Below are 23,947 nucleotides of genomic sequence, written 5' to 3'. Positions count from 1 at the left end.
AGGACCTTCCATGTTGTTGGCAGGCAGGTTATATGCTGTTCCGCATAGGTTTGAACCCCATCAGCTAGATCATCTCAAAGTGTTGTCATGAGTATAGGTTCTAGAATGGATTGACCATCAGTCACCTCCTGTGCATGGATGAAATCGAGCTGGAATGAAAGAGACATTGGGATGCCATTTGGACTAGAAAAGTGCAGCCAGATGATAGTGAAAAGAGGCAAACTCATCAAGACTGAAAGAGTCGAGTTGCCTGAAGGCCTCATACCAGGACTCCAAATACCCGGGGATCCTGCAGGCATATGGAAGCCACAATGAGGATGCAAGGAAGGGTGCAGCATCCAAGTACCTCTAAAGAGTGAGATTCCTTAAAAAAAAAACAGCTGAATGGGACGAACAAGATCAGAGCCATGAACACATTCGCCCTACCAATCATCAGATACCCAGCCACAATATTGTGCTGGCCAAAAAAAGAAATTCTCATAAACTACTAACAACACATAGAGGATTCTACCCAAAGTCCAACATTGAGCGATTGTGCACCTGCCAGAATAAAGGAGAACAGGGACCTGGGAGTGTCAAGGCCACAATCCTGGAAGAAATCTGAATTATCCATGAGTATGTCAGGAAGATGGCCCCTAAGCATGATCTGCTAGGAGAATACCTCTGACAGCAGGCAGGAGACATGGAAATGGAAGTCGGTGAAGCAGAGCCAGAGGACCAGAGGCCATGGCAGCACAAGCCACTGCACCTGATGTACCATTGCCAGATATCAGAGGTGGCTGACATAAGTCCTACCGGTGACTGAAAGTGGAGGGTGAGGGACAGCTCAGAGGCACTTGGCTACGCAAGAACAGGCGTTGAGCCCAAGAGCAAAAGAAGCAGGGTCTATCACACCAAACAAGACCCATGATGCAGACTGTGCACGGAAACTGCTGAAACCATCCAGCACATAGTGGTAGGGTGTGAGATACAGGCAAGAACATCATACGCTGAACGGCACAACCAAGTTGCAGGAATTGTGTACAGGAATATCTGCGCTGAGTATGGATTAGACACTCCCAAGTCCAAATGGGAAGCACTCAAGGGGTCATAGAGAATGACAGAGCTAAGATCCTGCGAGACTTCTGAATACAGAACTGATAAGCAGGTACTGGCCAACCAACCAGACATGGTAATATTGGACGAAGAGCACAAGAAAGCAATAGTAATAGATGTCCTGAATGACTGTGACATCAAGAAGAAAGAATATGAGAAGCTGGAGAAGTACCAGGGCTTGAAAGAGCGGATAGAAAGGATATGGAAGATTAAAGCCTGAGTAATCCTGATGGTGTTAGCAGCACCTGGAGCTGTGATACCTGGACTGGGAAAATGGCTCCAACAACTCCCAGGAAGAATATCTGAGATCTTGGTCCAGAAGAGCGTACCGCTAGGAACAGCAAGGATACTGCACTGAACACTCAAGCTCCCAGGCCTCTTGTAGAGGACCTGAAATTGAGGGAAAAATACACATACACACCACCCAAAAGGGTTGAGAAAAAAATCTGTATATACGCAGTGGATTTTTCCCTCAATAACTTCCCCAAATTAGATGTTGTGCTAACTATGTCCTGGGTCCTCTGTTTTAGTATTTTTAAACTAATAGTTAAGATATGGTTATTATTTTGATTATTTTCCATGTTCAATCTAGATGGTAGGTATCAGCAAGCTAATTACCCCATTAGGATGGTTGAGAGTGCAGAGATATCACATCATAAATATTTCCCTATCCTAGTCTTATCCAGAATAAACACATGCAGACATATATTTGATTAGTAGTTACTACTGAGTACTACTCATGAACAGAAGCCTTTTCTATCCTTTCCCTCATGTCTCAAGAATTGGTTACTACTGCCAGCCAAGCTGTCCATACCTCCTGCTTAACTACAGCTAACTAATTTCTCAGAGTTGGGAAACTTCTGCTTTGCATAGCTTGACTTATTGAAAATGAGTCCTTCATTGTCGGTCATTCTGTGAGACCATGACATCTCTGTACTCCAATGACTATATGTTTAGTGATGGTCTAGAAAGACAATATCCTGTCACATTGACATCTGTGTGTCACAACAGGGTTGTGATTTTAAAAAATACTGACAGAATATGATGCTGCTATGGGGGGGGGGGTCCATCCTTCATCCTTGGGAGTGGGACAGGTTCTGTGGCTCTGCACTTTTGGCTTCAAATGCCCTGCCACTATTTTAAATATTAAATCTTTTCTGTGTTTGAATTCTTCCAGTCCATCTCAATTGAATGGAAATACACAATGAACTTCTCATAATACTTTCCTAGAATTCCTTTCAAATTCACCAGGAACTAAAACTAAAGCATTTTCTTTGTAGTTTTGTAATTCCATCTTCTAGAATCATGTACAGTGTAGAAACGGGCCCTTGAGCTCAGCTCGACCATGATGACCAACGTGTCTTTCTGAGCTAGTCCCATTTGCCTGTGTTTTGCCCATATCCTTTTAAGCCTTTTGCTGTCTTTGTAACTGCCTAAATGTCTTTTAAACATTTGGAGCTATTGGTTCCGATGCTTTTAAGTTCATTGTTCATCTAAGCTGACTTTATTTCAAACTGAGGTGAAAAACTAAACACAACAAGATTTGGTGTCCAAAGAAAGTTTCTGTCTTAGCTTCTGTGAAGTGTCCCATTTGAAGCTTTGTTAATTTTTCTGAGTTTCTACTGCTATATGTTTTTTTTTAATTGATTTTAGATTTCACAAAAAGTTTGAGTGGTTAATATTTAGGCAGATCTCCTGCAGTCCATTGCATTTAGAGTATTGCAGATGTCTCATGCAAATATCACTGGGGATTCTCAATGGACTTGTGAACCCTTTATCATTCTAAACTTGGAAATGAATGGAATAATATATCAGAATAAAAAGATGAAACTGCTACTTAATGGCAGCCAAAATATTTATAAATGGAACATTGTTACTTGCTAATATTCAAATCATTGTGTAGGGCTAAATTACTTTTGAGAGTATCTTGGAGGAAAAAAAATCCTACTTTTCATTTTGTATTCAGTAGAGCGTGGTTGGGAGATTAATGACCAAACAAAAATTTATAATAAAGATTTTCTTCTATAAACAAACAGGTCAAATCTATAGTGTTTTTTTTTGCTACTAGCTGTAAAAGTCGAGTAACTTGACATCCAAAAATATCCAATCAAGAATAAACCTCATCGATAAACAGTTAATGTCTTAGTTTGTGCAAGGTGCTATCTTAAAAGATCAAAAAATTCCCAGAAAAAAGTAATATCTCAGGGAAGTGAACACAAAAGTAAACTTCAATGTGTTGTTGATAAGTAAGAATAGTGATGTCTGCTTTATTGAGGCCCTCAGATGGTCAGGGTCGAGCATGGATGTTACGTACTAGCTGTGAACACTCAAGCCAGGCTCCCACTTTCCACACAGCTGATAAATCCAAAGGAATGGAAGAGACTGATGAATTTTGGCACCAGTGGCATCGCAGGAGTTGCCAGTCAGCATTGAACTCAACATAGGACTGCCTTAGGGACTCCAGCTGCAGATTTTTTTCTCTGGGTTTCCTCTCGAAGCCTTCCCCATGAGTAGGTATAGCTGCAGGGCAGTGGTGCTTGAGATCAGAGCTTTCCTTCTCCGAGGTGAGCTGCCAACCTCGGCTCATGAGCCCAATCTTCCCAAAATGACTGGGTTTATGGCCCCAGAAACACGCCTTACCCCTTCTCCTGTCAGTGGAAATAGTTCCGCCAGGCTTCGTAGCTAAGCCACACGTGAAGGGCAGGAGCTGGATTTGGTTGTCAGACACATACCAGTGGGAGCATTTATTGAAATACGAGTTGTGAGGATAACATGTTTTGTAAGGAAAGCAGTTGTGTAATTTCAGTTGTGAAATGCGCTGCAGATTATCTTTTGCTCTTGTTCAAATACTGCCATCAACAACCTATCCAAGAATGCATCTGGGTATCCAAAAAAAGTCAAAAGTTCATCTTTAGCCTCTGAAACTTCAGAAGTTCGGCACTTTGGTTGATGAAGTTCCTCAATTGCATGTGGCTCTTGCTATAGTTTGATCAGTTAGACATTTTATTTTCATTTTTATTTAGAACAGAACAGACCCTTCCGGTCCAACGTGTTGCACCACCCTGCAACCCACCTATTTAACACTAATCACAGGTCAATTTACAATGCCCAGTTAACCTAGTGACTGGCACATCTTTGGATTATGGGAGGAAACAGGAGCACTCGAAGGAACCCCACGTGATCATGGGGAGAACGCACAAACTCCTTGCAGGCAGCACTGGGATTGAACTCTGAGTTCCAACATCCCAAGCTGTGACAGCATTACATAGCTGCTATGCTGCCGTGGTGCATATGTAAGATTTATTTCTTTGAAGGTTGGAAAACTGCATTCTGTCTGCAGATGATCATAGTTCTTCTAAAGAAGAGAGATAAAAAGAGTTGGGAAAGTACAGCCTTGTCTAGTCCTCGTTGCTTTGGGCCTTCGTCACATTCTGTATGTCCCAGTTGTTCCTGAATCAATTTGTGATCTTGAATTTCTTTCTTCACAAAAGATAGATGTGTTTACCTTATAGTTTTTTTTGCATCTAATGAAGAATTTCTAAGATCTTGCATCAAGTTCTCTGTATTTGACATTTTAATTAAGTTGCCTAATTTTACTTCGGAATTTTGCTATTGCAATGATGCTGCTGTGATGTAATTGTCAATACAAACTATGAGTTCTGTTTTAGCTTCATATTTTGAATCCTGGTGGATTGGAAGTTCCTGAAAGTAAATTTTTGCAGATGGCCAGAAACAATTGCTTTCAGACCAAGCTCTGCCCCAAGGCATTGACATTATTTTACATCCTGGCAATTAGCAAAGGCTGAACCCGTAATCCAGGCAACACGATCCAGGTATCATACTCAGGCCTCAACTGAGCTTCTGTCACAGGGCAGCCCATCGACCTACTTTCAGTTTGATATCATTATGCCTGCTCCATTCCTGTCTCTGCTCATTTGCTGCACCTTCCATCCATCCTGTTTTTAAACTATTTCTGTTCATGCCATTCTCCCATACTCAGCCTGACCTTGTGCAAAACCCAGCCATACTTGTCCTAAAGCCCATTACCTGTTTGTTGACTTTCAGTATTGATTTTTAATCACTCTTCACCTCGATGGTGGGGAGGAGGGATAATTAGCGATGGACAATGAATTCTGGTGACATTCACATTCAGCTTTTCAATACATTTTTGAGTGGTTCATAATATGGCAAAACAAAGACTCCAGATTCTGCCCTTGTTTTTAAATCCTTCCATGTTCTTGCCTCACCTTCTTGCTGTAATTTCCTTTATTCCTAAAACACTTATAATTGTCTGCACTTAGAGAAATACTGACCAGGTGTGCAATCCAAATTTCCATAATTGCATACCTTTCCTTGGGTATCTGCTCTTTAAACTATTATATTTGGTTTTCCTCCTGCAAGAAGTTTTGCAGCCTACATCGGTCCAAATCTTTGGCCTTCTGCCCTAATTCTGTGATAGTCATAGTCATACTTTATTGATCCCGGGGGAAATTGGTTTTCGTTACAGTTGCACCATAAATAGTTAAATAGTAATGCGTAAATTATGCCAGGAAATAAGTCCAGGACCAGCCTATTGGCTCAGGGTGTCTGACCCTCCAAGGGAAGAGTTGTAAAGTTTGATGGCCACAGGCAGGAATGACTTCCTCTGACGCTCTGTGTTGCATCTCGGTGGAATGAGTCTCTGGCTGAATGTACTCCTGTGCCCACCCAGTACATTATGTAGTGGATGGGAAACATTGACCAAGATGGCATGCAACTTGGACAGCATCCTCTTTTCAGACACCACCGTCAGAGAGTCCAGTTCCATCCCCACAACATCGCTGGCCTTACGAATGAGTTTGTTGATTCTGTTGGTGTCTGCTACCCTCAGCCTGCTGCCCCAGCACACAACAGCAAACATGATAGCACTGGCCACCACAGACTCTTAGAACATCCTCAGCATTGTCCAGCAGATGTTAAAGGACCTCAGTCTCCTCAGGAAATAGAGACGGCTCTGTCCCTTCTTGTAGACAGCCTCAGTGTTCTTTGACCAGTCCAGATTTGTGTCAAGTTTTGAGTCCTAATATTCCTTGTGTTTTTTTTCATCAAGGACATCAGTATTTCATTGCATAGATTGTCCTCAACAAATGCAAAAAAAAAAAAGACAGGAGACTGCAATTGCTGCAATCTGGAACCACACAAAAAGTGATGGAAGAACTCAGCGGGTCAGGCAACGTGTGTGAAGAGAAATGAACAGTCGACGTTTAGAATCGATGTTCTTCATCTCCCTTGTTTTTTCACGTCCATATACCCGACATGCTGCATTCCTCCAGTGCTTTTTGTATTGATATATAATAATTGTCTCAATGGTACAATATACATTTATCTAATTATTTTGTTCCATGAATAGATCTGTTTCCACTGTTAACTGCAGTCAGAGCCAGAGAACCACCAGTGGCGGCTTTCCTTCCTATTCCGCCATCGCTGCTTCTGGTGACCTCAGTGTCTTTTGCCTTTTGGTGACAACATTAAAAATTGATTTTAATTTCCACATACAAGCCAATAACACCCAGCTTTAGTTTGCCAGCATCATTCTTAATTCTTGTGCTTCTGAGCTAACTGTGTTTGTCAGGATCTATTACTGGGCATGCAGAAGTTTCCTTCAAGTAAATAGATGGTTCAGTTTCTTAGCTACCAACACCTCCAATTAACGTGACAACTGTCTGAAAGCAAACCAAACAATTTGCAATCTTGCTGTCTTACTTGACCCAGAATAGAACCATAACTGCCGTTGCACTATCATTTGTGGCAAGCTCTGTATTGCTAGTGCAGCTCTCTGCTTCTGACATGGTTCTTGCAACTCAACTATTCTAAATGCATTACTGGCCCCCCTCTATGTAAAATTAAGGTGTCAGTAGCCTTGTTCCCATCATCTATTAATCTTGCTTACCCACGCCTCCCAGTTTAAAACTATCTCATTTGTAAACTCTCATCCTTGTTGTTAAATCCCTTTGAGGACTTGCCAGACCCTGTTTTGTGATTGAACTGTAGCCCTTCACCCTCCAGTTCTGGGTGGATTGCCATCAATTTTCTGAACGGATAATGAACTCATGAACACTACCTACTATTTTTCTCTCTTTTTGCACTACTAATTTATTTATATATACATTTCTTGTTTTAATTTATAGTGTATTATGTATTGCACTGTAAAACAAACAGATTTCACAACACGTATCAGCAATAATAAACCTGATTCTGTTCATCTCTGAGTGTAATTGATACAGATTAGTTGCTTCACCTTCAGCTGCTAAGGCCCTAAATTTGAGAACTCCAAATCCTGCTGCTTGCTGCTCTTTCCCGCATCAAGGCATTCCTTAAATCCTGCTGGGCTTTTCCCCCTTCCGTGGCTTAATGTCATTTATTTTTGCTCAGCCCCTTGTGGAGTGCCGAGTGGTATCTCTGCAATGTGGGAGGTTAGAAGTGCTTTGTCTGCGGAGGTGTCTGGTTATGGGGGTTCAGGGAGAGAATTGGCATCGTAAGGAGCTTTCTGCTTGTGGCAAGTGGGAGGAAAAGGTTTGCACTAAGAGAGGCCATTTGTAGGCAAGGTTAGGGAGTGGGATGTGTTGAGCCAAACTTGGGTGGATGGAGAAGGTGCATAGAGCAATGGGCCACTCAAGGAGGCTGAATGAGTTTGTATTGTGGAAAAGGAGCAAAAGTAATTAATAAACACGAGAGATTCTACAGATGCTGGAAATCTTAAACAACACAAAAAGTGCAGGAGGAAGTCTGCAGCATCTATGGAAAGGAATAAACAGTCGACAGTTAAATAGATGTGACCTCTTTGCTGAGCTGGTGTAAAATATCCGTGCCCTGCGCATGATAGCATTATTGATTACTGAATTCCTTTCTCCAGTTACAGGGTCTTTTAAAACCTTTTAGAATCAAGCATTTCTATATGTTTGAATCTACTTGCATTTGGGAATCTATTAATGTCTCAAACAATAATGTGAAGACTTGATCAAAATGCTTGAAATTTTAACCTTGTGTCTAAATTTTATCCAGCAGCATTTTGAAAGAAATTGTGTTAAAGAACATTTAAAAGTTGGAAGGAACTAATTGTTCATTAGTAAATGCTGATGGTTGAGTGGGCTCTGGGGCTTCCTTTACTTTGCATCTTTTTCCCATTCCAACTACCTGGCATGACGCATGGATGAGGAATGAAAGTGAGAGTCTGTGTGAGATGTGACTGAAAGTGGAGCATTTTCCTGCTTTGCAGTTGTTGAGAATTTCCTAGTCAGATAGGGCTTCACCTCCATGATACAGAGCTCCCAGCCTAATGCTCTAACCTTGCCTACATACCCCAGGTGTCTTCCATCTTAACTCCCAAAAGTAGCCCCTAGTGGTACGTTAATTTCTATTTCCATTTCACACACCATCCGCTAAAGAAATCTGCAGACGATCATTGCTAAATTAATGAGCCTTTAAAGTGCTGTGGGCTCCTGTCCACTAGGAACTAGGCTGAGACCTGCCAGAACCTCAAATTAAGTTAGGAATTAAACTGTGGAAGGCAGGGTGGTAACTGAATCTTAATTTCATTTTGGACAACAGAGCACCCAGTCAAGTTAGGAACCTGTGAGTATTGTGGAGTGACACTAACCACGGGTGTAGGCCTCTCCAACCACATGCGTGGCCATCTGAAATCTGGATTGAAAAGGAAGTTACCGAGTCTGTCTCAGTTTGAGGAACTCCACGAAAAGGCTGAACCTGCACTCACCGACACATGTGAGACCCTTTGGCTTTGTATAACTTAACCAAAAAGAAAGAAACTAAATGTAAACTTTTGACAGTGCTGAAGAGAAAGCTTGTTAAATTGCAATGCACTGTAAAAGGAAACTGTATGTGTGATTATACATGCTGTGATCCAAACACAAAGTTGGTCCCCACTAATGAAGTTGAGCGTCTATTCCATGACGTGCTTGAGAATGCAAAGCCTAACCCTAGAAGTTCAGGGAATAGTTGCAGCTTCTGCTTGCTTTTATGTATGTAAGTTTTTGTTCTAATTTGCACGTGAGTGGATTGTATTTATTGTGCCTTTGTTCTTGCACTCTTTTCTGTATAGAAACGGAGCCAAGGTGCTTAATTCATTGTAATGTGTAAGTAAGTTAAACCGGTATAAGATTGAAATCAAGCCCCGTTCGCATGCGGTTTGGTGACTCACTCTGCAGGCACAAATTTCAGAGTTCATTGAATTCTGGGAAAGGTTGGTTAACGGCTGAGAAAGTAGAAGAAAATGGATTGTACTGACTCACTCTGTCCTGTTTAAGTGTAATCTTATATAAAATACATTTGGCAGTAAATGTGAAAGTGTATGGGGGATACTTTTCTGATAAATGGTATTTCTGCTTGATTCATGGCATATGTATAGTAATTGTCTGTCCTGTCTGGTAGGTGCAGTTAAACCCTCCAAATTACCACTTGCATTAGCCAGAGAGGTGTTGTGCCTTCAAAGTATCATGTTCCAAGAATGTGACTTCCTCCCAAAACAGCTCTTCAGTGCATCTGAAATCTTAAGAACTGTGGTAACACGATAGGTTCTTTGATATGTAACTGGATTGTTTGCAATCATATAGTCAGAATACAAATTATTGTATTCAAATTATTTTCACCCTAAACAAAAGTACCCACTGATGCTTAAATAGTTTTGTGTTTATTCATTTGGTGAAGGATATAGGATCATACATTTGGCAATGGACAAAAATAATTGGAATTTGGCAAAAATAATTAGAATTTTTTTTAATGGCTTACTCTGTACAGGCAAATATTTTTTGCTGTTATCTAGGGTAACGCACATCCATGGGAATAATATAGAAGTTACTGCTGTTGAACAGTGTGATCTTTGGAGGGTTTAAGTGTACAGACAGGTTTTCAGTCTAACCTTACCACATCTGAAGTTGTCTTTGAAACTGTCTTCCCAAAAAGGTTGAGTGGATGTAATGTTTAATGTCTTAAAAAGCTAACGGTTTCTCTTTCATGTTCAGACAATGAGCGTAAGCAGCAAAAGCCAGCGGCATGCACAGAGAGCTTGTCTCCGAAACACGAGGAAGGGAAGGAGCCAAAGACATTCAGGTCAAAATCAGAGGAACCAAAACCTCTCCGAGTGAGACCTGTGATCTTTCCAGTGCTGAAACCTGAACCCCTCTCCCTGGTGAAGTTCATAGGGAACATCTATACTCTGAAATGCAGGTGAGTGTGGCATTGTCATGTCTTCAGTTCATGTCGCCTCATTATAGGAAAGATGTGGAAGCTTTAGAGAGGGTGCAAAGGAGATTTACTAGGATGATACCTGGATTAGAAAGCATATCTTAAGCCTGGTTTATACTTCTGCATCAAAGCCGACGCGGAACCCTACGCGGGAGCTTGCGTTGCTGCAACGCGCACCTCTTCCAAAATATAATCACACGTCGCGGCAACGCAGAACACAACAACTGTGATTGGTCCGCTTGGTAGCATCGCATTTCATCCTACGCTGCAATAGGTTCCCATTGGGCGACTGAAGGGCAGGGAAGGAACTCTGGCTGCAATGCTTTCCATAAAGCTTTACAGACCTCCGAAATTATGGAGGACACATTTCACACGAAAAAAGACGCTCACATCTTGTTTATCCCGAGAGTACCGTGACCATGAAGCCTGGCGCGGGCAGGTGATTGCTCATGCATGACGTGCGCGAATTGCTGAGCGACGCAGACAGACCAATGCACAAGTATAAAAGCTCACAACATGCGTAGGCTACTTGCATAGGTTACGTATAAAATCCTAAAGGGATTGGACAGGCTAGATACAGGAAGATTGTTCCCGATGTTGGGGAAGTCCAGAACGAGGGGTCACAGTTTGAGGATAAAGGGGAAGCCTTTAGGACCGAGATAGGGAAAAACTTCTTCACACAGAGAGTGGTGAATCTGTGGAATTCTCTGCCACAGGAAACAGTTGAGGCCAGTTCATTGGCTATAGATATAGAGTTAGATATGGCCCTTGTGGCTACAGGGATCAGGGGGTATGGAGGGAAGGCTGGTGCAGGGTTCTGAGTTGGATGATCAGCCATGATCATAATAAATGGCGGTGCAGGCTCGAAGGGCTGAATGGCCTACTCCTGCACCTGTTTTCTATGTTTCTATGTTACGGCGTCCAGTTAACGCTGAAGTATAAACCAGGCTTTAGGAGGATAGCTTGAGTGAGCTAGGGCTTTTCTCTTTGGAGGGGAAGATGAGAGATTTATTTATAGTCATTGTCATAGTCATACTTTATTGATCCTGGGGGAAATTGGTTTTTGTTACAGTTGCACCATAAATAATAAATAGTAATAGAACCATAAATAGTTAAATAGTAATATGTAAATTATGCCAGTAAATTATGAAATAAGTCCAGGACCAGCCTATTGGCTCAGGGTGTCTGACCCTCCAAGGGAGGAGTTGTAAAGTTTGATGGCCACAGGCAGGAATAACTTCCTATGACGCTCTGTGCTGCATCTCGGTGGAATGAGTCTCTGGCTGAATGTACTCCTGTGCCCACCCAGTACATTATGTAGTGGATGGGAGACATTGACCAAGATGACATGCAACTTGGACAGCATCCTCTTTTCAGACACCACCGTCAGAGAGCCTAGTTCCATCCCCACAACATCACTGGCCTTATGAATAAGTTTGTTGATTCTGTTGGTGTCTGCTACCCTCAGCCTGCTGCCCCAGCACACAACAGCAAACATGATCGCACTGGTCACCACAGACTCATAGAACATCCTCAGCATCGTCTGGCAGATGTTAAAGGACCTCAGTCTCCTCAGGAAATAGAGATGGCTCTGGCCCTTCTTGTAGACAGCCTCGGTGTTCTTTGACCAGTCCAGTTTATTGTCAATTCGTATCCCCAGGTATTTGTAATCCTCCACCATGTCCACACTGACCCCCTGGATGGAAACAGGGGTCACCGGTACCTTAGCTCTCCTCAGGTCTACCACCAGCTCCTTAGTCTTTTTCACATTAAGCTGCAGATAATTCTGCTCACACCATGTGACAAAGTTTCCTACCGTAGCCCTGTACTCAGCCTCATCTCCCTCGCTGATGCATCCAACTATGGCAGAGTCATCCGAAAAAAAAATTTAGAGATACCATGTGGAATAGGCCCTTCTGGCCCTTCAAGCTACACTGCCCAGCAACCCCCGATTTAACCCTAAACTAATTATCTGACAATTTATATTTAATAACCATTTACTAATTGGTACGTCTTTCAACTGTAGAAGGAAAGAGGAACAGCTGGAGAAAACCCATGCGTTCCACAGGGAGGACTTATAGACTCCTTACAGAGGACGCTGGGATTGAACTCCAATGCCCCGAGCTGTAATAGCGTTGCCCTAACCGCTACACTACCATGCCACCCCATGTCAAAGATGTCTTGGCTGCAACTTTAAAACGTTCGGTGGAAAATACGGTGGGAGTGATGGGGTGTCAGAAGTAAAAGCTTTTAGAGTGATGGGTGCAAGGAACGTGCTGCCGGAGGTGGCGGCAGAGACAGGTACAATAGAACCATTTTAGAGACTCTTAGGCACATAGATAAAGAAAAATGGAGGGATATGTGGGAGGGAAGGGTTAGATTCATCTTGGAGTAGGTTAAAGAAGTAGGCACAACATCGTGGGCCAAAGTTGCTTTCCTGTTCTTTGTATTGTCAGTGGTTGCTATTCTTCAGAAAGTTGTTCTTGGGATGTGGGTGAGGTCATTTTTTGTTGGTCTCTAATTCCCTCAATTTATGCTTGAACCACTGTCTCCTTGTTAAGTTTGGTCTCTATTATGGTGTTGGGTTTGAACTGGTAACCATCAGAAAGCATTTCAGGAAAGTCGATGGCTTGATATAGACTTTAGACATGGTATTCTCACAATCTTGTTGCACTTGACTTGTTATTTCAGTAGAAATTGTAGATGGATCCATCACTCTCAGAAGTGCTCATGTTCCAGGAGTTGATGCCTGTTGATCGCTCTCCATTCTCTAGGTATAGAATGTTTAGCTCCCACCCTCACACCTCAGCTTTGTAATGAGCAGCTGCCTCTTGTGTTACAATTGTCTTCAGAATGTGCTCTTTGATGTGGGACAACAGAATAGCTGAGTTTGTGTCATTGTACTGTTCACTGACATTATAGGACCTGTCTGACAGGTTAATCAATTGGGCAGATGTTACTAGGTGATAGAGTTGTTGTACGTCCTAGTGCTTCAGTAACATACTGTGGAGTTAGGCACTAATACCTTTTTGGTTAATTCACAGGGTTTATTTTGACATTGACATTGGTGCACATTAACATCAAAATGGTTAAAAGCTGTCCTAATGATCACTAGTTTTGAACTCCATGTTGATCAATCAACAGAGGCCATTCCATCCTGTAGCCTTTGACCCAGGGCATCGACACTAAGTCTCGTTTCATATCATACTTAAGAAAGTCTGATGTTTTTACAGGACCCTAGTGTTTTTTTTTACAAGTAGTACTGAGCTGGCGTCCTTGCTATGATGGATCGGTGTCTCCTAGGTGTCTGCTCTGCTGATCGGACATCACTAAACCTGCAGAGCAAAATAAAAACGAGAAATGTGAAATAAAAATGCAGAATTCGGGAAGTACTCGAGCAGGTCTGGTGAGACAAAAATAGGTCAAGCTTTCATTTGGCACTTGAAACGGGAACACAGTTGCATAGCAGTTAGCATAGCACTATTACAGCACCAGCAACCTAGGTTGTCTGTAAGGAGTTTATACATTCTTCCGGGACTGTGTGGGTTTTCTCCAGGTACTCTTGTTTCCTCCCACATTCCAAAGACATACTGTTTAATAAATGGGCATGCTATGTTGGCATTGGAATACTTGCAGGTTGCCCCCAACATAGCCTTGCTCTGTGTTGATCATTAATATAAATGATGCATTTTACTACATTTTTCAATGTACATATGAAAATTAAAGCTAATCTTTAGCTGTCTGGAGCAGGAAGCACCAGAGAGGCATTCTGTAATTATCAGTAAACTAATTGTTTGAAATCAATTACCTTGCTGGGTGTGTCTCCACCCACGCCACCCTCTGCCCCTGACGCTCCTTCTCTGCCGCCTGTCCCACATTTCTCCCGTGGTGCTCCATCCCTGCCATTCTGGACATTCTTTGCTCCTGCCAGTTTTACAAACTCACTCTCAGCTCCACGTTGACAAATACAGTACCATGCAAAAGTCTCAGACATCCTAGCTATATATATGTGCCAAAGACTTTTGCACAGTACTGTATATGGAAGGAAGAGAATGAATGTGGCAGGGATGATGGGAAACCAAAGTTGAAAGTGGAGTCCATGTGAAAGGAGAGGCTCAAACTAGGGAGGCAAATGTTTCACGTGCTGGCAATCTGAAATAAAGACCACTAGTAGAAAGCATTGAGATCAGGTGGCATATGTGGAGAGAGGAAGAATTATTGTTGTAGATTGATGACCTTTCAACAGAATTGGCCAGTTCTGATACAAATGTAAAAGCCCCATTATCTGAAATGGAGACACCAGAAACAGATGCTGAAATCTGAAGCAGCACACAAAGGAGCTGGAAGAACTCATCAGGTCAGGCAGCATCTGTGGAGGGAAATGGGCAGTTGATGTTTCAACTTGAGATCTATCATCTGGACTGATGAAGGCTTTTGGCCTGAAATGCTGACTGTCCATTTCCCACCACTTCCTGACCCACTGTAACCTCCTTTTGTGTGTTGCTCTCATCATCTAGATTAGTTGAATTCATTGTTAAGTCCTAAGATCTGCCATGTGTCCAGTCCAATGATGAATTGCTGTTACTTAAAGCTTGCTGGAAAGGCTGCATTGGAACAATGTAAAAGGCCAAAGGCAGACTGTGGGTGAGATGGAAAACCAACCTGTTCTGCCACATTCTATTACCAGGCTATCAACATTTGCATCTTCTTCCCCAACGTACAAGGAGTGGCACAAATAGCATGAGGCTTCACAGCACAGCGATTGGGATTCAATTCCCAATGCTATCTTAATGAATATTGTATGTTCTCATCATGACCACATAGATTTCTTCTGAGTGCTCCGGTCTGTCCCCACATTCCAAAAGATGTACAGGTATTAAGTTGTGGGCACGATATGCTGGTGCTGGAAGCAAGGCAATGCTTGTGGGCTGCCCGCAGCACATCCTCAGGTCTATGTTGGTTGTTGACACGAGCAACTCATTTTGCTCTGTTTTGATGTACATGTGACAGTTAAAGCTAATCATTTAATTTTTAACAGGTTTTGTGATGTCGAGTTCCATGGGCCCCTTTCAATTCAGGAAGAATGGGTGAGACACCTACAGCGACACATCCTGGATGTGAACTTCCCAAAGGTGGAGGCTGCTCGTGAGGAGATCTCCACATCTGCAGAGCCTGAGAAATAGGTTAAATCTGCTGCCTGTGTCGAAACCTGGTAGATGGGGTCAGATCGACTATTGCAGTCTCTCTCCAAGGCACATGCCATTATTTTTTATGTTCTAGTTTAGTGACGTTGGAAAGGTTCTTCTGTACCTTTGAACGTTTAAGTCCCTGTGTAGTAATGAAAGTACTGCCTTACGTGAGTTTCCTTAGAGTAATTCTGCATTCACCTCATACAAGTAGAATGTTTCGAGGAACAGCATAGCCCTGGTTAATTTTGTATAATCTAGAAGCAGTCATGTGTCTCAGTTCGGTTATGGAGAGCCGCAATGCGTGGGGAGGGTGAGGAAATAAATGGCGCTAACGCAGCCTGGGGCAAAGATTTAGCTTGTTGGATATTCATCTGGCTGTCTGCCATCAAAATCCCAGGCAGGAAATCTTACATTAATCCTGCCAGGGGTGGGATGAAGAGAAAGGGAATGAGGCAGAGGTGACAAGAACATCTTAGTCCATTTTTAAAAATGTGCCACGTTTTAAACTGCAGCAAGTAAAGCTTAGATTTCATGTGTAGCTGGAAAAAGACAAGAAATAGACTCTGCAGGCTGCTATCTGCCTCCAGATCATTGTCTTGATGCAAATGCAAGCAAAGGTTTGGAAGTAGTGCTCTAGTTCATGAAAGGTAACTTTGCTTGTCTGGTTACGGGCTGCAGGTCACCCGACCCCGCATGGTGAAGGCCTGACCAGTGAAACAGCTGTCCAGCACTGAGTGATGGCCACTGCAGTTTCTGATCCTTGACCCTGAGGTAGTTACCTTGCATGCTGCCAGCCTATAGTAGGAGAGTGGGCAGTGGATACTACAGCATAAACAGCAACTCCATCAGCATATGAAGGGGTGATATGTTGGAATGGATTTGATTAGAAACAGACGCTGCTGTTGCTGTGTATTCCTTGCACACTCCTACCATGGGTAGATCAAACCATCTGTATCCCAACTAATAGGCACGTGGCTGTAAGGATGAATAGCAGAGAGTGGGTGGGGTGTCAGGATGGGGCAATGTGAGCCTAAAAGGGGAAGTTGATTCCTGAGCGTCCAAGCTACTAATTCTACATTTTGGTCATAGATGTTTCAGAGATTAGTTGCTTTTTTTAATATTTAGCGATGGGGCTATTTGCTTTTAATGTGTTTAGGTCACCAAGTGGCAGTGCATTTGCGCAGAAGGATGTAGGTATACTTGATAGTTTACTGTACAGATGCCTTATTTTTCCTTTTATTGTCTTGTACTTGCTGAATGATAGTTGATTTTTAGCGAAGTGTAAAAGCAGGTCCATGAATCATCTTGTGCACCCTTTCATGCTCAAGGGCTCCCTCACCACCTTTGTGTCTGACTCAATGTGAGTGGAAGCAAGGTGCAGTGGTCCCATAGGACCCAGACCCAGCCCCAACTCTGCTCGCTGGGCCAATCCCATCAGGGTTACATGTTTGTTTCATTGGTTGTGCATCCCTACTATTGGGATGATCCACCCATCACTGGTCCTTTGCAAACTGGGTAATGTATCTGTGGGGAGGAAGGGGAAGGAGTTCTCTCAAGGCTGCTTATTAGATGTTTGTTGAATTCAAATCTCTCTTTCCCCTCTCTTTCCACCAAAATCTGTCTCAGAACCACCACTTCCGATCTGTAAGTGGGGCACAAACAGCTGATTCATTTTTATTGACTGTTTGAATTAAAACTTATTGTTTGTGGTCACTATCTATTTTCAGTGTTGTGATGTGGGTCTATGCATCTAATGCAGCTGGACTCTGTGACCAAAAAAAAATCTTGTTACCTGTTTGTTCCTGTAACTGTGTATTGTAACTTGGAGTGTACTGAAATATACCTTCATAACCAAAGGTGCTATGAAATTGGTTGTTGGGTATCACAGAAAAAGATTTTGTTTTCCAGAATGGACTGTGTCTCAATACATTTACAGAGCCCTACATTGAACCTGTAGAAATTCATTGTATTTAAATCCAGCTCTGATGCTCATTTGGGTAGTTTTAATGTTGTGGGGTTTTTTTGTGTATTGGTGACAGAATATATTTTAGAAATATTTCATTTGATGTATTTTAGTATTGTGTGGAACCTTAATAATTCCCACCATCACTGCCAAATCTGTCACTGCCTTCGCTGCTGCTTCACCTTGAGTTTGCTCATAAATTCGGCACTTGGTAATATGGAGGTGAGACTCTTCAGGGCATCGCAGGGACCTACTCACAATTCCTGGGGTCGTGATCTACAAAGGTCTGTACGTGACCGCATTATGTTTGTCTTAAATCCTGCAATCACCTGTGAAATCCTGGGACCTCAGTTCTCCCAGTTGCTGTGAGGCATCTCCCTCTTGGCCTTTACCCACTTCTAGAACAACCCTAGGAGTTGACACTTGAGACGCTGTTGGGCCTTGGTTTGTGTTTGTAACAGGTTTCGTTAATTTAAAATTTTAAAGTACTGATTATGGTGAGTCTTTCTGAACTGGGGAGTTTTATTGCAATAGTCCAGACTTTGCCTGGAGTCTTCCTGTCCGTGGGAACGTTATTCTGAGGCAGCAAAATGGCATCTTAATATTTTGGTGGTTGGTTTTCTTAGCAGTGTGATTTTCATTGGGTTGTATCTTTGGCTTTTGAGATTTGCCAGAGGCTTCCTTATTCTTGTGGATGGTTTGATCATATTCGGTGGCACTATGAAGTATGTTTATAACTGCTTCAAAAGGCCTAGCCATCAAACTTGTTGGCATGGGAGCAGCCTGGTCCCAAGATTTTTCAGTCATAGGAGCTCCTTTGGTCCATAGCCTCTGTGCTGAGTCAGTGAAAGTGTTATTCAATTAATCCAGCTTCACTGCCCCTCCACCATTGAACTACTGATATCCCCCTTAAAGTACATGCTTATTCTGTGATAGTCTCAGTGATCAGTCTCCTATAGGAACAAATAGCTAGTCTTTTACTTCAAAATTCAAAAGGAATCTTCGGTGTAGTTGGTAGCCTGGTTATTGGGACTGAAACATTTCCATTTATTGTTTCTAGAGGTGAGCCCCATGGCTAAATTGGTAAAGATGAGGTGGAGCAAGAAACCAGCAAGTGACTTTCAGTGTGGTTGCTTGTTGCCTTCTAGGAATGTAAAAAGAATTTTAATATTTCGGGAGTACAAATGTTGTTTACAGTTTCTTAGGGCTGTGACATAGATGATTCTCTGGTGGCGGTTGATGTATTGGTATTTTGCTGTGTTTTATTGATGCAGTACTAACTTTATTAAAGTGCTTTTTTTAATTCCTGTATCCTGACCTGCTATTGCATGTGCTGTTGAATATTACTGATCTCAACTCTTTGTATTTTAACCCAGTCCATTTTTTTAAAAAAGTATTACCTCAATAAAAATGAATTTGAATTTTGTGCAGCTTGTAGCTTCACAGTTTTAATTTCCCTTTTGTTAATACCCTAGAATGCTGAGGAGGTGGAATGAAGCCATCATCGTCTGTATCATCAGTTTTACTGTCTTATCCATCTGCTGACAGAAACAGTGTGTGTATTCTGTCTTTGCAGTTTAAATATCCTTGCAAATGAGTGGTATTCTGGTTTTATTTCATTCCATCTTTTTGACTCCTACATCACATATAGCAGGAATATGATTGCAAGTTGCACTAAGTAATAGGCACAGAAGATTCTGTTATACATGCTATGGAGCCCAGTGAGGTACTCTGCCGTGGATTTTGCAAATACAGTGGATTTCAGTTAATTGGGATGCGTCGGGATCAGTACATTTTGGCCCAATTAAGCGCCTGCCCCAATCAAGTTCCATAGAAATAGTTAAAAGGTATAAAAAAAGACAAACTACTGTTTAACTGAGTAACAATTTATGTATTTAAATCAAATGCAGAACAAATTAGAACACTACCAATACCTCTACTATAACACTGTGTATTAATTCCTAATAGTTAATGATGAAGGAATTCAGCTGCTGTGTTCAATTGACTGTAAACAAAATCAGCGCAAACACCTAGTGCAGATAATGGACTGCCTGTGTACAATTTTGTCCCCCAAATCTTCATTTTCATTATAACATTTCAGATAATTGTTCAATACATTTGCAATTCCTAACTTGTTTAAGTAGTGAAATTGTTTTACTTTTGCTCCCGGCTGTTTCTGGTATCTCGAAGCCCAAATGCTTGAAATCGTGGTGAGCAAAACATTTCCAAATTGTCTTACTGCTTATTTCTTGCCAACTTTCAGTGACAAAAGTTACTGCTTTTTGAGCACTAACAGATGTAACTGATGCAATTTAAAATCTGATCTGCAGTGTAGTGTCTAATGGCCATACAAGTTCATGCGACTTGACTCTAGTTAGAAACTGTTCAGCAAGTCTCCTGTCCCAAAAAGTGCCATAGTATCCCAAATAAACAAAGGGAATCCCAGATATTTTCTCAAGTTAGTAATTTTTCTTTTGAGTTGTTCCAAAAATGACTGATTAACCGGAATCCACTGTGCTTCTGAATTTACAATAGGTATTCTCATTAATTGAGTAATTTTTATTAAATTTCATGAAACCACTCTGAAAAGATAATTTAAAAATTAATACAAGAATTTTAACATTTAATCTTTCAGTAATAAGTTCAACAGCAATGTATATTTTGTCTTAATCACACAGATTGAAGCCCAGTTTTAGTTGCTATTTAGTATTGTTTTAAAGGTGGGGATGAAGTACATGGTGTTTGGCTGCCAGGCAGTTGACAACCAAATGGTAGAGCTATGTAGATTGGAAATGATCATGATCAGCTCAATGTTTTGTACCCTTTCAAAATGTGAATTGCCTGACTCAAAATTTACTTATGGAACTGTTGTTCTGTAAAACTGTTCCACTTTAAATGCACCAAGGACAGTCTCGTGCACAAGCTGAGAAATACAGAGTAGGAATCCAGACGTGTACCCAACAATCCAGCAGTGCATTGTGGTAGTCTGGGTGAACAGCTTGTAATCTGGCAGTAGTTCTGATTAGTTTTCAAATCGGAATTTACCATGATTTTTGATAAGCTTGGTAAATCATATGCTATGTCCCAGATTGCTGCTTCAGCTGCCCTGGTGGGTAAATTGCCAATTCCTATAGGCTGGAAGTTACTAGGATTGGAAAAATCTTATTTTTTTATTTCCTAATCCCTACTGAATGTGTTGCTCAGAATACATCTTTGGGCTTTGACATATAGCAGCTGACCTACCTTAGAGAAGTAAGCCACCTAGGCTTCTTGCTTGTGATCATATTTGTATGATGACAGGATTAATTTTGGCATTGAAGTGTCCTGTGTCTCACTAACTTACTGACACCCCTAAACAGATTTAAAATTTTCAAACCTTGGTGGTTGCTGGACAGTGGGAAAACCAGATGGATAGAGATATTGTGTTAGAAACCTCCTCCCCCCCCCCCAGATGTTTGAATAATATAGGTTCTATTCCATTCCTCCTGTTGAGTTATGTAGTTATGAGCAAGAGATGTGTAAATTCATTGGACATTACTTGTTTTCCCTCCACTTGACCATAATTAAGACATCTTCCACACTGAAAATATGGCTAGGACACTTGATCCTATAATAGATGAATATTATCTGGAACAGATGTGATGAATCTTTCAGTTGTCCACAAGAAAATATTTATGATCCTTGGGATGTCCAAATACACAGCTGTGATTCTTTGACAACAGTTTGTTTGAGTATTGTTCTTGCTGTACAAAACCCAAGTCTGGCTCCTTTCCAGTTTTTCCAGTACCCTTGCTGCTTTCGTAATTTCAGATTCTTAGCAGAAACTGCTAATGAGGCCAAAAAGGACTGCTTAACATCAGTAGAAAATCAGCGGTGGATTGAGCTGTTTAGCTGTCATTTTGGCAATCCTTACAAAAAAATTGCAGCTTTTGGAGCTGAGTTTTTCTCCCAGTTGATCTGCATGGTAACCCAATATTGGTATATTCTTCTTGAGAACAGTGCAATAATGTTCATATGGGATGTGAGGTCAGGACTGGTATGTCAAACTCCATAGAAAACCAGTTCCCACCATTGAAATAATGCTGCTTGTTCAGGGTGTATAGCTGGGTGTGTTATGGTAAACTTAGCCAAGATGATTAACCTGCAACTTGCTGTGCAGCTGTTTTACTATTGAAATTGCAGCACCAATGAACGGTTTTTGTACAGTGGTTATACATTTTCAGACCTTGTGGACTCAAATTGGAATAATGTTTATTTAAAAATAATTTTAAAACTTTGCATGCTGGGTATTACTTATAAGAGTAGTCTCTGATATTGGTCCCCAAAATATCTGGCTTCAAAGAACGGCTTTTCACTCACAGCTGGGGTCACTAAAAAAAAAACTATGAAATTGTAATATGAGCCAGCATGTTCTGCCTGGCTTGCAGCATCAAAAGATAACCCGAGTGAACAGAAATTGCTTTCTCAACTCTTGAAAGCCTGAGGTTAGGAAAACCCTGAGGAACTGGTGGGAAGTGGGTTAGGGAAGGTAGAGATAAATGCATTAACTGTGACTTGGTTCTCTTTCTGTATTTCCTTTCATTGGGGGTGGGGGGGGGGGATATCTTGGAAGAAGGTAACAAGTGTTGGAGATCCGGAAAAATCCTGGAAGTACACGCTGTAAGATTTCTTACAGATGCTGTCTGGCCAGTGTCTTTCCATTATTTTGTACAGTTCAACTCTTAATTCATATCAATGTAATGCATCCTGTGGTTAATTTAAATATTTATTTTTCTTGGTTAGAGATCCTGGTTTTAAAGCTTTTCTGGAGGTGTGATGATACTCAGTCCATTCCTCTATTGATTTTTCCTCACCCCTTCCCCCACCCACAGTACTATTAACAAGCTGTCATTCTGCTTTTGTATAGATGTATTTTGTAGGTTTAAGAAGTCACTTTTACACTTGGAATTTTAATTCATGTCTTAAAGTGTTTCACTGATGCCAGCTCCAGAATGACAAAGAATTGGACATTATTTTTTATTTGAAGGCCAGGATCCACTACAGAAACATTAATAAATATAGATGTCACACATTAACCTGATGTTCATGTTGAGATTGTAAGACATCAGCTGCAGTATTTGACCGAGTTTGTACTGGGATGTGGTGAGTAGTTAGGCTCGTTAGGAAGATGTATGGGGCATAACCCTAAAGTAAATGAAGCAGATAGAAAACATGCTCCATGCAATACTTGTGGCACAGTATTTCAAGATGTTCCTGTAATATTAATGGTAGGTATTGATGTTTTTGCCTGTTAAACATGTGGGGCTGTAGGATTGTTCCCCTTGCTTTTGGTAGTTAACATTCCTAACAGAGACACCTAATTTGAGATCCAGGGAGGTAAAAGCTTTTTTTAAATGGGAAGACATCAAACTTTAGCCACTTTAAAGCACAGCTTCCATTCTTCAAAGTGGAATATGCTATACAGTAGACAGGACTTGCATTAGCATTCACAGCTGAGTTTTCATTCAGTATTACCCTGCATTTCTTACAAGTATTTGGTAGCCACTATTTAAACTGGGCAATAGATTAAACAGAAAACTCAGTATATAAATAATCCTGCAGGGCACAATCTCAACTGGCATTTCCACTTTATAACCAATGAGGACCAGTAGAGATTAATAAATGTAAGAATAAAGACTGTTGTTCATGGTTTTAAAGCACTATCCAATCCATGGTTCAATAGCTACAGTGAAGATTTTGTGCTCAGGTTTGACACACATTTTTTAAAAAATGTAACCTTTAGTCTCTACTGCTGCTTATTCCTTTCCTGCACTGTTCAGGTTCTGTTGCTGGGGTCAGTGGAACACATTTGTAATTAGGTAGACACTGCATTTTATAATTTTTTTTAAATATGTAAACTTGATTGCGCACACAGCTGTATAGGGCTGTATTTACTGATTTGTAATTGAGTCATTTATAAATTTAGTATATGGTAAAGCTTCCAAGGAAGATGTGTACAACACATTTTAACTCAACTTTCCACACTAACTTGTGTTCTTAAACTGTTGAAGGTTAAATAAACCAAACTGGAAGCTGGTGCCTCAGAGCTATAAACTGTTACTGCTGTACGTTACTGAAGGTTGTGTATCATTTACTCCAAATAAACAAAATGTATGAAAATTAAAAACTGTTTATATATTGGTAAATTTAATATGTTCACACCTGTGCACAGATCGTAAGGGAAAACTTGCAATAAAGTACTTTGTATTGGCAGTTTAAACTACTGTGCACAACACAGGTTAACTTCAACTAAAATAAAACCACTACCTTTGTTGAAAACACTAGGGCAAACCATGCTGCAGTCTCTAACCTTACCCCTGAAGAATTAGCAACTGCTTTCCTAATGGTTCCAGTTTTCTGCAAGTGAAGATTGAAAAACTTTAAACTAAAGATATTTAACATAACTTAATGTCTAAATTTC

At 41.2% G+C, this 23,947-nt stretch overlaps 1 protein-coding gene across 1 annotated transcript in view; it reads left to right on the top strand.

The window, feature by feature from the left end:
- The window catches only part of LOC140191078 (uncharacterized), a 170,143-nt gene extending 146,490 nt beyond the window's left edge, over nt 1-23,653 (top strand). The window contains exons 17-19 of the mRNA XM_072248155.1: nt 8,683-8,856; nt 10,113-10,317; nt 15,374-23,653. Of these exons, the coding sequence (XP_072104256.1) occupies nt 8,683-8,856; nt 10,113-10,317; nt 15,374-15,518 (524 nt within the window). The 3' untranslated portion in view covers nt 15,519-23,653. The remainder of the gene's footprint in view (nt 1-8,682; nt 8,857-10,112; nt 10,318-15,373) is intronic.
- The last annotated feature ends 294 nt before the right edge of the window (nt 23,654-23,947 follow it).

The sequence above is a fragment of the Mobula birostris genome, chromosome 32 (assembly GCF_030028105.1).
Source record: "Mobula birostris isolate sMobBir1 chromosome 32, sMobBir1.hap1, whole genome shotgun sequence".
In the NCBI taxonomy this organism is placed as follows: domain Eukaryota; kingdom Metazoa; phylum Chordata; class Chondrichthyes; order Myliobatiformes; family Myliobatidae; genus Mobula; species Mobula birostris.
This window is presented reverse-complemented; position numbering and strand designations above follow the sequence as displayed.